We start from the raw sequence: 15,295 nt of genomic DNA on the forward strand, positions 1-15,295 counted from the left end.
AAAATCTCTCTGTGACTGACCATCAAATCCACTTTCTGTTTGACTCAGGAGTGTGTGCATGTGTGTAAATTATTATATTAGACAAAAACGTCCTTAATGGTATTCACGCTTAATATAAACTCAACTCCAGTGTATACATGTGTACTCTGACTGAGAATATTCACACATAGACACACAGATTAATGTTTTAACCCTGGAGTTCAGACTTGAGGAGCCAGAAACTGCACAAGACACATTTCACATTCACTTTCTTTGGCTTTGAGTTGCCAAATGGCTTCATACGACAACAGAAAAGTTTTCACTGACTGAGGCGTCAGAAACTTCACCACTGGATTTCAACATTTTCTTCGCAACTGATCTGACTGACCGGCCCTTCTTTGAACCTCATCAGTTCTTTTTTAAAACACTCTCCAGCACAGCTCGATCTGTCTTTCTTTTCCACTGATCATTCTGTACAATTATTAAACAGAAACTATTCTTAGTTGTGTGTAAGGGGATTGTTGTAACACTTTTTAAAGGGAACTTCAGCTGAACAATGGCACTATTTTCTTTTAAAGCTGCTGTACAGCTGTGATGCACAAAACATTTGTGTCAGATTATAATCTGCATTTTCTTAATTAATAAAATATAATCTGAAGAAAACTATTAGAAAAAACACAATTATCATTGATAATTGTAGAATATAGAATCATCTAAATTGTAGAATGACGCATTTAACGGAGAGTGAAAGAGGAAGTGCTAGAAAGATAAACTGGTGTGAAGAGAAGCTCACATCAGTAGTTTTCAGATCTTGTTTTATTCTTCATGCAGAATGACCCTCAACACATACGAACCTGAATTAGTGGTGTTTGCTAAGTGTCGATCATTGCTCATACTCTGGGTCAAAGGTTTTTCATAAATATCTAACATTATTACAGGTTTTCTCAATCACTCAGACACTTAAATAAAATATATTAGCCACATTTCATCCACGTAACACCATTTTCTAAATGATTCATCAGAACTATTAACACTATTCTTGTGTTTCTCAACTTTAAACACATAATCAGCACTTGACACCCTGTGTTCATGTTCAGTAGCGTTAAAAACCATCAATGTCACATGACCAGCAGTGCTCATGTATGCAACAGTTTTACACAACAGTCACAATAACCACAGGATGAGTTAAAATAATCGTGTGTGAAATCATTGGCTGTACAAAAAAAAAGCATGTTCAAGAATTGTCCCCCTCCTTGAACTGCCACCTTACCGTGGTGGAGGGGTTTGAGTACCCGAATGAACCTAGGAGCTATGTTGTCTGGGGCTATATGCCCCTGGTAGGGTCTCCCAAGGCAAACAGGTCTTAGGCGACGGGTCAGACTAAGAGCGGTTCAAAACCCCTTATGATGCCCAAAAAAAGGAGGACCGTGACGTCGCCCGGTATGGCGCAGCCGGGGCCCCACCCTGGAGCCAGGCCCGGGGTTGGGGCTCGTATGCGAGGGTCTGGTGGTCGGGCCTCCCCCCACGGGGTCCGGCCGGGCTCAGCCCGAAGGAGTGACGTGGGGCCACCCTCCCGTGGACCCACCACCTGCAGGAGGGACCGTAAGGGGCCGGTGCTAAGTGGATCGGGCGGCAGTCGAAGGCGGGGGCCTAGACAACCCGATCCCTGGACACGGAATCTAGCTCTAGGGACATGGAATGTCACCTCTCTGGCGGGGAAGGAGCCTGAGGTTGTGCGTGAGGTTCAGAGATTCCGACTAGAGATAGTTGGGATCACCTCTACGCACGGCTTGGGCTCTGGAACCACACTCCTCGAGAGAGGATGGACTCTTCACCACTCTGGAGTTGCCCATGGTGAGAGGCGGCGGGCTGGTGTGGGTTTGCTTATAGCCCCCCAGCTCAGCCGCCATGTGTTGGAGTTCACCCCGGTGAACGAGAGGGTCGCTTCCCTACGCCTTCGGGTCGGGGATAGGTCTCTCACTGTCGTTTGTGCTTACGGGCCGAACGGCAGTGCAGAGTACCCGGCCTTCTTGGAGTCTCTGGGAGGGGTGCTGGAAAGTGCTCCGACTGGGGACTCCATCGTTTTACTGGGGGACTTCAACGCCCACGTGGGCAGCGACAGTGACACCTGGAGGGGCGTGATTGGGAGGAACGGCCCCCCTGATCTGAACCCGAGTGGTGTTCTGTTATTGGACTTCTGTGCTAGCTACAGCTTGTCCATAATGAACACCATGTTCAAGCATAAGGGTGTCCATCAGTGCACATGGCACCAGGACACCCTAGGCCGGAGGTCGATGATCGACTTTGTGGTCGTTTCATCCGACCTCCGGCCGTATGTCTTGGACACTCGGGCGAAGAGAGGGGCGGAGCTGTCAACTGATCACCACCTGGTGGTGAGTTGGATCCGATGGCGGGGGAGGAAGCTGGACAGACTCGGCAGACCCAAACGTACTGTGAGGGTCTGTTGGGAACGTTTGGCCGAATCTCCTGTCAGAGAGATCTTCAACTCCCACCTCCGGCAGAGCTTCGACCAGATCCCGAGGGAGTCTGGAGATATTGAGTCCGAGTGGACCATGTTCTCCACCTCCATTGTCAACGCGGCCACTCGGAGCTGTGGACGTAAGGTCTCCGGTGCCTGTCGAGGCGGCAATCCCCGAACCCGGTGGTGGACACCGGAAGTAAGGGATGCCGTCAAGCTGAAGAAGGAGTCCTATCGGGCCTGGCTGGCTTGTGGGACTCCTGAGGCAGCTGATAGGTACCGACGGGCCAAGCGGACTGCAGCCCGGGTGGTTGTGGAGGCAAAAACTCGGGCCTGGGAGGAGTTCGGTGAAGCCATGGAGAAGGACTATCGGTCGGCCTCGAAGAGATTCTGGCAAACCGTCCGGCGCCTCAGGAGGGGGAAGCAGTGCCCTACCAACGCTGTTTACAGTGGAGGTGGGCAGCTGTTGACCTCGACTGGGGATATCACCGGACAGTGGAAGGAATACTTCGAGGATCTCCTCAATCCCGCCGTCACGTCTTCCATTGAGGAAGCAGAGGCTGAGGGCTCGGAGGCGGACTCGTCCATCACCCAAGCTGAAGTCACCGAGGTAGTCAAGAAACTCCTCGGTGGCAAGGCACCGGGGGTGGATGAGATCCGCCCTGAGTACCTCAAGTCTCTGGATGTTGTGGGGCTGTCTTGGCTGACACGCCTCTGCAACATCGCGTGGCGGTTGGGGACAGTACCTTTGGACTGGCAGACCGGGGTGGTGGTCCCTCTTTTCAAGAAGGGGGATCGGAGGGTGTGCTCCAACTATAGGGGGATCACACTTCTCAGCCTCCCTGGGAAAGTCTATGCCAGGGTACTGGAGAGGAGAATCGGGCCGATAGTAGAACCTCGGATTCAGGAGTAACAGTGTGGTTTTCGTCCCGGTCGTGGAACACTGGACCAGCTCTATACCCTCTACAGGGTGCTGGAGGGCTCATGGGAGTTTGCCCAACCAATCTACATGTGCTTTGTGGATTTGGAGAAGGCATTCGACTGTGTCCCTCGCGGCGGCCTGTGGAGGGTGCTCCGGGAGTATGGGGTCCGGGGCCCTTTGCTAAGGGCTATCCGGTCCCTGTACGACCGGAGCAGGAGCTTGGTTCGTTTTGCCAGCAGTAAGTCAGACTTGTTCCCGGTGCGTGTTGGACTCCGGCAGGGCTGCCCTTTGTCGCTTGTTGTTGCTGTTCATAATTTTTATGGACAGAATTTCTAGGCGCAGCCAGGGGCCGGAGGGGGTCGGGTTTGGGGACCACACGATTTCATCTCTGCTCTTTGCAGATGATGTTGTCGTGTTGGCCTCATCAGACCAGGACCTCCAGCATGCACTGGGACGGTTTGCAGCCGAGTGTGAAGCGGCTGGGATGAAAATCAGCACCTCCAAGTCCGAGGCCATGGTTCTCAGTCGGAAAAGGGTGGTTTGCCCGCTTCAGGTTGGTGGAGAGCTCCTGCCTCAAGTGGAGGAGTTCAAGTATCTTGGGGTCTTGTTCACGAGTGAGGGAAGGATGGAACGGGAGATTGACAGGCGGATCGGTGCAGCTTCTGCAGTAATGCGGTCCCTGTACCGGTCTGTCGTGGTGAAGAAGGAGCTGAGCCGCAAGGCGAAGCTCTCGATTTACCAGTCAATCTACGTTCCTACTCTCACCTATGGTCATGAGCTGTGGGTCATGACCGAAAGGACAAGATCCCGGATACAAGCGGCCGAAATGAGCTTTCTCCGCAGGGTGGCTGGGCGATCCCTAAGAGATAGGGTGAGAAGCTCGGTCACTCGGGAGGAGCTCAGAGTAGAGCCGCTGCTCCTCCACATCGAGAGGGGTTAGTTGAGGTGGCTCGGGCATCTTTTCCGGATGCCTCCTGGACGCCTTCCCGGGAAGGTGTTCCGGGCATGTCCCACCGGGAGGAGACCCCGGGGAAGACCTAGGACACGCTGGAGAGACTATGTCTCCCGGCTGGCCTGGGAACGCCTCGGTGTCCCCCCGGAAGAGCTGGAGGAAGTGTCTAGGGAGAGGGAAGTCTGGGCATCCCTGCTTAGACTGCTGCCCCCGCGACCCGGCCCCGGATAAGCGGTAGAAGATGGATGGATGGATGGATGGATGGATGTTCAAGAATTGTTTAAAACTATAGGTCTTTTCTCTCTGTTTAAATGTAATAATTTCTGTAGATTACAGTTTTAGTCTGAAAAGTCCAAACTATTGAGAGATTAAAACATGATTAATTATAGTCAGAGGTCACGATTCTTCTGCTTTTATTGTGACACTGCGAGACAAAGCATCAGATCCAGAATATAAAGCTGTGTTTCTTTATTAAAAAAAGTAAACAAACATAAAATATGAAATATTGCAGCAATACAAATCAGGAGACTTACACTAAATTAAGGAATAGCTTACAAATGACAGTGTGTTCCTGTGGTTATAATGTGAAACATGCAAATATCACACAAGCCTTACATTGTAAAGAATTGTAATGTATTAAAGCAGGACAAAATAAAAAATATTAAACTTTCACTTATAAATAAAAATTGAAAAGCTACTGAAATGTAAGCTAATATATTAAAAACGTTATAAACAGACAGTCACTGTCTTGTCAGGCTTTATTTTAAACAAAGCAATATATATATAGTAAAAGATGAAAATAAGTTGCCAAATGGGATTGTGGGAAGTAAACTGAGTGGGACGGGGATGTACTTGTGATACTAAAGCTTGATGAAGGTCTGGTCTATATTTACAATAATATTTTATTGGTCAAAAACAGCAAAAACCAAACGTGTTTACAGGATAACATCCATGTACTTTGTTAAAGTCAACATGAAACCACAATTTACTCTTTATTGTCTATTCCACAGTTTAAACTGCTTTTACCATCAATTCCTGGTGGATAAATTATGCATGTTAAAAACATGTTGACTTTAACATGTAACATGACTTTAAAAACTGTAACATGACAAACGTTAGACATTGTGAATCAGGAGTGACTCCATTTATTTAGTCTAACACCATCTTAAATACAATACTGTAATCAAACAACACACACACACACACACACACACACACACACACACACACACACACACACACACACACACACACACACACACACACACACACACACACACACACACACACACACAGCAATAATAAAGGGGATTCCTGCATTTAATTTAACCAAATGTGACAGTTCAGTATTTGTAAAGCAGAATTCACAACAGTGTTTTTAAAGCAAATTTACAAAGATCAAACCCTCATTGAGCAAAGCCAAATGTGACATCACATCATATTAATAATTATTTTGACTGATTTGTTGGTCAGTTAAAAATAATGATAATAATATCTTCTAATAAATCACTCAGGTGTTTTTCCTCTCATTCTGCAGAATTTGTAAATCAGCACGACTGTCACTATCAGATATGGACAAGCTGCCAGTACAGAACTGAGTATGCGGAGGACAGAGATCTGAGAGTCTGAATGAGAGCCTGAAAAAGAGACACACAAATAATTTATCATGAACTATATCTGAACGAGGGCATATGAAGAAATAAATCAGCTCACAGTTTCAGTGACTCTCACCTCTGACTGAGATCCAGCTCTTGGGAGACTCTCCTCTCTCTGGGTGTTTGCAGTAGTAGAAACCCTCATGTGACTTTGAGACAGTAGGGATGATCTTCTCTGTAGTTTGATTCTGGATGAGTGATCCATCTTTATAGAAATCAGCTCTGAGGTTTGATAGGGTTGTATATTGATATAAACAGCGTAGAGTCAGATTATCTCCTTCAGTCACAGGATGAACAGGACTCTCCAGAATCACACCAGCTACAGAAACACAGGAGACATGCAATATTTGAACAAAATCGTAACATAATAAAAACAAGACAAAATAAAAAAGAACTTTATATTTTCCGCTGCCCACATGGTTTCTGTTTTTAGTGTATTGCTATGATGGTCTGGCTGGTTGTTTACTGGTCAACGTCAGACTACAGTATATCCTGCTCTTGTTTAATAAACCTGTGTATTGATTGTAAACTGTCAGTGAAATGAATAAATACAGAAACACAGACTCACAGTGTACAGTGATATTAACAGGATGATAGTTCTCTCCAGATTCAGACTGACACCAGTAAACTCCAGTGTTTGATGTGCTGGTGGATCTGATTGTACATGTAGATCCTGTTTGTGATCCCCACACTGATGATGAACAATCTTCCAGCCACCCGCTGTCTGTGTATCTTCTCACTGTCCATCCATCAGAGTTACTCTGGTCCTCACAGCTCAGAGAGAGAGAGACAGATGTGAAGTGTTGAGTTCTGCTGGGACTGATGATCAGAGACACTGGAGGAGAAACGCCTGACAAGACAATTACAGCTATAATTTGGAAATTGTCTTTATTAAAGATGAACCAATCATTTACTATATACTGTATGTGAACTCACCAGTGACCCACAGTGGTTGTGTGTTGCTGTATGTTGTAACGGCTGTTTTATCTCTCTCTGCTCTGCACACATAAACTCCTGTGTGTTTTAGATCAGCAGAACTGACAGTGTATTTTCCTCCAGCTCCTCTGCTGCTGTCTGAGAGGAGGTCATGATCATTCCTGCTCCCTGTATAAAGTCAGAATGTGTAGATTTCATATAAATTGCATTTGTAACTAAACTTGAACCTGAATACACTGGTTTACATTTGTGTAACTCGAATTACTCATTGTGTTTAGGTTGTTTTATTCAGGGTTTGATCAATGGCTCTTATGTTGTTACAGAGGAGTGATTGTAAATGAGGGATTGGGATCTCAATGTCACGGTTGTTGAATGCATTGTTTTCTTCTTGTCTCGTGTCATTGTTGTTTATGTGTGAGTGGGCGTTGTCCCGTTCACGTGTCCGTCAGCGCTCCAGCTGATCATCATCATCATCAATCACTGTTCACAGCTGCGATTCATTTCCGTTCCTATATATACTCACACCATTCTCTGTTCCAGTGTCGGATTGTTTGTTGATGTCCTGTGACCTGCCGTGTCTGTTTCCCCGTGGAGTTGCCGTGTCTGTGTTCGCCTTGCCTTGTCTTCCTGCCGTTGTGTTCGTCATCCTTGGGTTCACCGCACTCCAGCACCGGGATTGGGATTCACCACTATCACCGCACCAGCGCACCACAGACCATCAAGTCCCTGCCTGAGTCTGAATCGCCGCCTTCCTGTTCTTTCTGTTGTGTGTACTTTGGAGAATAAATATCACCTTGAGTATCTGCGATTGCTTCCTGTTTATTTCATCATGACACTCAAAGTTTCACTGCTTGGTGCCCATGGAAGTGTTGCCCTTAATACCCAGTCTGTGTCTGGTTTCAGACATATAAAATGATATATTTCACTTCAATATAAACAGTTAATTCAGATGAAGCACATTATATCTGACCTGAGACAGTTTCAGTGAACCAGCTGAATGTCCAGCCTGTAGAGGAGCCGTTAACCTCACAGATCAGAGTCACTGGATCTCCTTCAGTCAACCACTTCTGAGGAGAAACACTTAAAACTGCTCTGGGAACTGAAATAGAGACATCACTCATTAATAACATGTTAATCTTGTGTGTGTTTATGAAGAGATGATCAAACTCACCTGATACTGTCAGTGTAACTTCATCACTGTGTTGTGACCAGCGTGATCCTTCAGTCTCTGTCCCATAACAGAAGTATTTACCTGCGTCAGACTCAGTAACAGAGCTGAATGTGTGTTCCTGTCGTTCACTGAAAACACTGGTTGAACCGTCTTTATACCAGTTGTACCGCCAGCTAGTGACTCCTCCATCATATATGTCACATCTGAGAGTGACTGTCTCTCCTCTGAATACATGATGATCAGGTTTAATGGTCACTTTGGGTTTTGGTATTTCTGTAGAACAACAACAATAAACATTGAAAATAATGTGATAAATAATATAATAAAATAAATACAAATAATAAGATGTGCTGTTTTTTATTGTGCAAACAGTTACAAAACACTAAATCAAGTTAAACTGAAGTGTTGTTCTCTATGTTTATTTAGTGTCTTATAAATCATTTTCATATAGTGATCTCAGAGTTCATTATGAGAGGAAAAACACTTGCCATGTATTGTCACTGCTACTGGTTTACTGTAATCTGTGTAATATCCTCCTCTTCGCGCTCTGCATCTGTACTCTCCTCCATCAGAGACTTTCACACGACTGATTGTTTTAGTTGCAGCTTCAGCAGATTCAGTGTTTGAGTCTTTGCTCCAGAGAAACTTCCATCCAGTTATTTTATCCAGCTCACATCTCAGTGTAACTAAGTCTCCAGTGAACACTGAACTCTGTGGCTCAACAGTCAGAGTTGGTTTGGGAAAATCTGTTAATATAAAATTATTGGGAATTTGGGAGCATGAGCTCTGAAACGGTTTCAACAGATGATCTCATTCTCTCACTGGTAAATTATTCATATATTTTGATTTCATAGACAATGTAAGAAAAAAATTTAATTGTGAGAAAAAAAGATTAAATTAAAGTTATTAGAAGTATTATTTTACTGATGATTAGTATGGTAAAACATTTTTTTTTTTTTACATATTCCATGCTCATTCCCAAGATATTTGGGAATCTTAATTTAGGCAAAATAAGTTATATTGATGAGAAGTGAGCACTAACAAGATTATAAGGATAAGAAAGTTCTCCAGAGAGTAATCAACTCTGCAAAAAAACATCATTGGCTGCCCTCTGCCTTCCCTAAAAGAGCTTTACAGAAGAGCAGGAAACATTTTAAAGGATCCTTTCCATCCGGGTCATCATTTGTTTGAGTTGCTGCCCTCTGGTAAACCTTTTAGGTTCATCAAATCGTGGATCAATAGACAAAAGAACAGTTTTTACCCCAGCGCTATAAGGGAGTTGAACACTGCCAGCACACACACACACACACACACACACACACACACACACACACACACACACACACACACACACACACACACACACACACACACACACACACACACACACACACACACACACACACACACACACATAAACTGAGAAATACACCAATCTGACAGGGCATGTTATATCTCAACCTATACAAGGTTAACAACACCCTCTGTATATTTCAGTGTATATACATGTTGTTTTCCCCCTGATGGCTCTTCTACACAGTGCAGACGTTAGTTGGGCAACAGTTGCATTCAATCCCTAATTAACTTTATAATATGGTGTCAGTATAAAGACCTGAGTGACTTCAAGTGAGGGCTCTCTCACTTCTCTCCCATTCTTCTTATTTGTACATATTTTGCTCCTAAATCTTTTCTTTCCCATATTTATTTTTAGTGCCAGAGATTTCCCTAGACGTCGGTTTTCTTTTGATTGTTTAATAATTGTTTGCTTGGTTTGTAAATAAATTTGTTTATTGTTAAAGCATTTGTTGTTTGCCTGTTTTATGTTGCGGTATATGAGCCAGCCATAACAATATACACTATATTATTTAAATTGGGTTACATTCTGTTGCACTTACCTCTCTTTTCATTGTGTGCAATATCATGCTGTATTACTGCTTACTGTGCAATATTTGACTGTCGCCTTGCTTGCACTGGTTTTGTGTGTATTGTTTTATATTGTCTTTGCGTTGTCTTGATTTTGGCATATTGTTTATTGATGTATTGTCCTGTATATTGGTTATTATCGTATTGTTTCTATTCTACTTAAATTGTATTTATTTAAATTAAATGTTAGTTTGCACAAAGCTATATGTGATGGTACCATAAGGATTGCTTTAATTTCGCTATACCATTGTAAAGTGACAATGAAGAATCTTCATTTTTTTTAAATATATTTTTTAATCTATTTCTTGCTTTTGATTTTTGTTTCTCTATCATGTTTTATCAATAATTGGAAACACTTTATTCTGATGCTCCTTCTTTAGACATTCAATTGAGTATAAGTAACTTTGCAAGTAGCCTATACATACAACTTATTCTGCTAACCCTAAACTAACAGTCTACTAATACTCAATGAAAGTTAGTTGACATGTAGGAGCTGTTTCACTCAGTCAACAGAATGTCTAAAGGGGACCATCAAAATAAAGTGTTACCAAATATTATATCTCAGTCTGCAAGCACTTATAGTTGAAAAACATAATAATAACAAAAATCATCATCGATATGCATCATGACTACTTTTTAGGGTGTTATTTGGTAATGGATGTGCAAAATCCAAAAATCAGCCAACTTTGAGACTAGGTTTGAAGATCATTTGAGATAATTTTGGTTTAAAAATGTATCTTAATGTGAAGAAGCAAATCGCTCATTAATAAAATGTTAAACTTGTGTGTGTTTATGAAGAGATGATCAAACTCACCTGATACTGTCAGTGTAACTTCATCACTGATGTTTGATCTGCGTGATCCTTCAGTCTCTGTCCCATAACAGGAGTATTTACCTGAGTCAGACTCAGTAACAGAACTGAATGTGTGTTCCTGTCGTTCACTGAAAACACTGGTTGAACCGTCTTTATACCAGTTGTACCGCCAGCTAGTGACTCCTCCATCATATATGTCACATCTGAGAGTGACTGTCTCTCCTCTGAATACATGATGATCAGGTTTAATGGTCACTTTGGGTTTTGGTCTTTCTGTAGAAAGACAACAATAAACAATGAAATAATGCGATAAAATAATAAATAAAAACAATAAATTGTATTTAAACATTTGTATTGTAAAACACATAATCAGGTTAGATTGAAGTGTTGTTCTCTAGCTGTTATAGTCACTTATTCTGTGTCTTATGAAATCATTTGTGCATTATGAAAGCAAAATACTGCACATTCAGAGTTGGTTTGGAAACATCTGTCAGTATAAAACTGGCAAAAAGTTTGAGTAGTGAAAGTTTTTCAACAGAAGATCTCGTCCTCTTATAGTTCAATCCACTGTCTCACAACAGCAACATCTACAGCCGCAGTCAAAGAGACACAACATTCAACAAAGTCACGAACTGCAGCAGTTTACATGAAAAAGAGTTGCAGAGATGAAACACATCATGACTGTCACAAGCTGCTCTGAGACGCGAAGGTAAAGGATCCAAATGCAGTTTATTAAACAGAGTAATCCAAAGACGTGATACAAATCCAGGCAAGGGTCATACACAGGCAAGCAGTCCATACAAACAAACAAATCCAGAGGGTGAGACAGGAACGGGAAAACCAGGAACAAGGGCATAACAAGGGAAGAACAAGGGCATAACAATGGCATAACAAGGGCATAACAAAGGAAGAACAAGGGCATAACAAGGGCAGAACAAGGGAAGACGCTCAGAATTGCAGATGAAACAACTAACAAGACCTCGCCGATAATGAATGAGTGTACATGGTTTAAATAGGCTGAGACTAACAAGGTAATGAGACACATGTGGATGCAATCAGGGATGATGAGTCTGGGCAGTGAGTTATGGGAAATGTAGTTGTGAAAGAATCACGATAGTCTGATGTGGAGTGCCCTCTGGTGGCTCTCAAGGGCACTCCAGCTGATGACCGTTACAACTACTTCGTTAGGGTGTAATATGATAATGGTTAAATTGAAAAATGTAAAATGATAAATAAAAATCTAGCCAATAACTTTTGGGAGGCTTGGTGTAAAGATCATATCAACCACTGTTGTCAAGAAGAGAAAACAGTTCACAAAATATTTTACAATATTCGACGACTCACTGAGACTTCAGAAATTGAAATCATCATCTTCAATTTGAGATCAGGGAAAGGTTCTTGTTTTTTAAGTTCAAAGGGTTCAAAGTTATAAGCAAAAGAAAACTGAGGCCACACGTTTATTGCTTGACAACTAAAAGTCTGAGCACTTCTGTGTCAAAATCAACCACTTCTGTGGAGAAACACTTAAAACTGCTACTTCACAAACAATGTAATAGAGCCGCCGGCAGCAATTACTGGAACAAACAAGGTGAACATTCACTCAGCGCAATGCAAAGAGTTAAAGGACAACAGAAGTGTAAATACCCCCCTATGTGGAGTTGAAACCCACATCCTTTAGGTTAGTAGCCCTGAGCTCAACGCAGTTTCACACCTCCTACATCCACACCAGCAGTCAGAGACACACACATCAGTTACTAAAGGGTTACAAATTGTCATTGTTGTTCAAATGACTTTGTTGTTGCAGGTCCAGCAACTATAATAATTTCTATTAAATCTGTAGACAAATGTCAAAAGATATTTTATATTTCTAAATTCTGCATAAAAACGTCTTCATATGAGTGAATGATTTTTGGTGTTTTTGTTGCACCTCAGAACCGTCTGTTTGGTGTTACAACACATGAATCATTTATATAACTTGTTTAAAAAGCTGTATTTATAATCATGATACTCATTTCATAGCTGGTGTCACAAGATGAAGAAGAGGGAAGACGGACTGAAGACGAGGTTATCAAATACAAACAGGTTTTTAATTACAAGGAGGCAAGCAGGAGTAATAGTGTGCAGAGGAGTATAAACGTAACAAACACTACCAGACACGAACATCAACCGACAACTAAAGAGACAGAGGAACTAAATACACAGAGGTAACGAAATAAATGATGAACAGCTGTGATGAATGAATGTCCATGGTAACTGATGAGTGGAGGGAGAATACAAACAAAGGAAACCATGTGATGAATGAAAACGAGACTAAAGGTGAATGAGTGCAGATGACTGTGACAGCTGGGGCCGGATCCACAAAAATCTTCTTAAAAAAAAGTTAAGAAAGTTCTTAAGATAAATTCCAAGAAGTTTGTAATCTTCCTTTGGGGATTTAAGACAGGTTGGAGGTTATCCTGACTTTAAGAAGTTATTTAAGATGATTTTTTTTTTTAATTTCTTTTCAGGAATATGAATAGGATAATTATTAAATTATTAAACACTTTATTTTAAGGTGACGTAGTTACATGTTACTGCATGTGTTTACTATAGCAATAACAGTAAATTATGTATAATTACATGCAAATAACCCTCAACCAAACCCTAATCCTTCCCTAACCCTATAGTACATGTAGTTACTTAATATTACACAGTACTTATATAATTACACAATGACACCTTAAAATAAATTGTAACCCTTTTTAGTACAACCAAATTTTGTCTTAAGAAGAACCTTAAAAAGAAAGATAAGAACATTCTTAAGTAAAGTTTTTGGCAATACAAAATATTCTTATCTTTTTTTTTCTTTTCTTAAGTTAGAAAATAAGAAGGAAACAGCAGTTAAGAATAATTTTATTCTTAAGATTGTTTCGTGAATCCGGCCCCTGGTTTGTAACAGAATCACACATTTGTGATGAAATTTATTAATCAAATTCACTCACCTTGAGTGTATCCAGACTGGAAGTTTGAAATCAGCACTAAAAACACAAAGTAAAAAAAAAAAAAAAAACTCATGAAATATTGTGTATTTTAAATATTCCTATTTTGTTTGTAAATTAGCTTTAGGTATAAAGGTCTGTCCCACAGACAGATATTTGGGTTCAGACTCTCTGAAGACAGACTAACATAATTGCTGAAGAATGTGCTGCTCTGATACCTTCAGTAAATTCTTCTCTCCACAAGAACTTATTTTATGTATAAGAGAAATCGACTACACTGGCAAGCCACCAAAGTGACAGTTCATCCAAATACAGGATAATCTGACAATTATTACACTGTGAACATGGAGCTGATTGACTTTCTATTATACTTTACACATAAAAATTTCACTCTTGCATGTTTCTCAGCTTCACAACACAGAAATGTTTCATTTCTCTTAAAGTCTTTCTTCTAATTTGTCTATATCTAGTGGCTCCTGGATGAGTGTTTCTGTAAAAACCTTTCTAGAGTCTGAAAACAGTGACAATAATAACAATTAACTCATATAAACTCTTACTAACTGCATAGTGAACATCTAAAGACTAACTAGTGAATATCTACCTAGTGCATCACGGACAGAAACTGTACAAAACAACCAACAGAAATGATTCAGCAAACACCATGACAAAGCATTAAACCGAGTGAGTGAACAAACAGACTGACCCAAACACAACAGAGTGCATTTCTCTTTCACAAACACCACTAACTGCACACTTCTCTCAAACTCGTCTTTCACTCATATATCATGAACTAGAGCTGGATTTGAAGCTCTGAGAACATGAAGAAAAAACAAACAAAAAAACACCAGGAACACAATCTTATTCATAATAAGTGCAATTCATTTCAGAGGAAATAATACTCACAGAGCAGAAGAGGGAGTTGACTGAGCTCCATACTGACTGAATAATGACTGACGGTTAAAGACAGACTGAGTTAAAGCCTCAAGACTTCCTGATACATAGTCAGATCTTTAGGAACATAATGACAGATTAAAGAAGACATACAAATGTACCTCATGTGTTACAGAAAACCTTTTTAAGAAGTTGATGATCTCGTAACACATGTTCAATGTCACGCAAGTTTACTGAAATGTTGTGAACAGCATAAATTTGCCATTACGAGAAGTATATTCTTGTGTGTTTAATGGAAACGGAATCATAACTTTGATGGGTCTTTATTGTAATAATGTTATTATATGTATTCATAATTTTATAAGTTAACTTTATAAGTTTGCAGCTTCACGATTCAAATAACAATTTTGTTAGTACTTTTGAGAAAGTAACTTTTGAAAAATAAAAAATAAAATAAATATAATTTATTTAGAGCCTTGAAATGGGTCGTGGGAGGAGAACGACTACAATGTAATTAGAGGTTACAACCAATTCGAGCCTATATGGATGAACTAACAACACTCACAACAACTGTCCCCTGCACCAAGAGATTGCT

General features: G+C 41.2%; 1 protein-coding gene across 3 annotated transcripts in view; it reads right to left on the reverse strand.

Moving 5' to 3' along the window:
* LOC311293014 (leukocyte immunoglobulin-like receptor subfamily A member 3) overlaps positions 1-14,814 on the reverse strand; it is a 41,132-nt gene extending 26,318 nt beyond the window's left edge. The window contains exons 1-10 of one of the 3 annotated variants that reach the window (XM_084412898.1): positions 14,713-14,814; positions 13,813-13,848; positions 10,832-11,104; positions 8,583-8,840; positions 8,095-8,367; positions 7,894-8,022; positions 6,924-7,091; positions 6,556-6,837; positions 6,064-6,306; positions 4,792-5,969 (exon numbers count right to left, since the gene is read on the reverse strand). In XM_084412898.1, coding sequence (XP_084269024.1) covers positions 5,839-5,969; positions 6,064-6,306; positions 6,556-6,837; positions 6,924-7,091; positions 7,894-8,022; positions 8,095-8,367; positions 8,583-8,840; positions 10,832-11,104; positions 13,813-13,848; positions 14,713-14,743 — 1,824 coding nt within the window. In that variant the 5' untranslated portion in view covers positions 14,744-14,814 and the 3' untranslated portion in view covers positions 4,792-5,838. Of the gene's footprint in view, positions 1-4,791; positions 5,970-6,063; positions 6,307-6,555; positions 6,838-6,923; positions 7,092-7,893; positions 8,368-8,582; positions 8,841-10,831; positions 11,105-13,812; positions 13,849-14,712 lie in introns of those variants that run through there. The other 2 variants (XM_084412897.1, XM_084412896.1) reach the window with 2 other exon arrangements.
* Between the last annotated feature and the right edge of the window lie 481 nt (positions 14,815-15,295).

This window comes from Rutilus rutilus (genome assembly GCF_951802725.1).
Source record: "Rutilus rutilus genome assembly, chromosome: 1".
NCBI classification, from domain to species: domain Eukaryota; kingdom Metazoa; phylum Chordata; class Actinopteri; order Cypriniformes; family Leuciscidae; genus Rutilus; species Rutilus rutilus.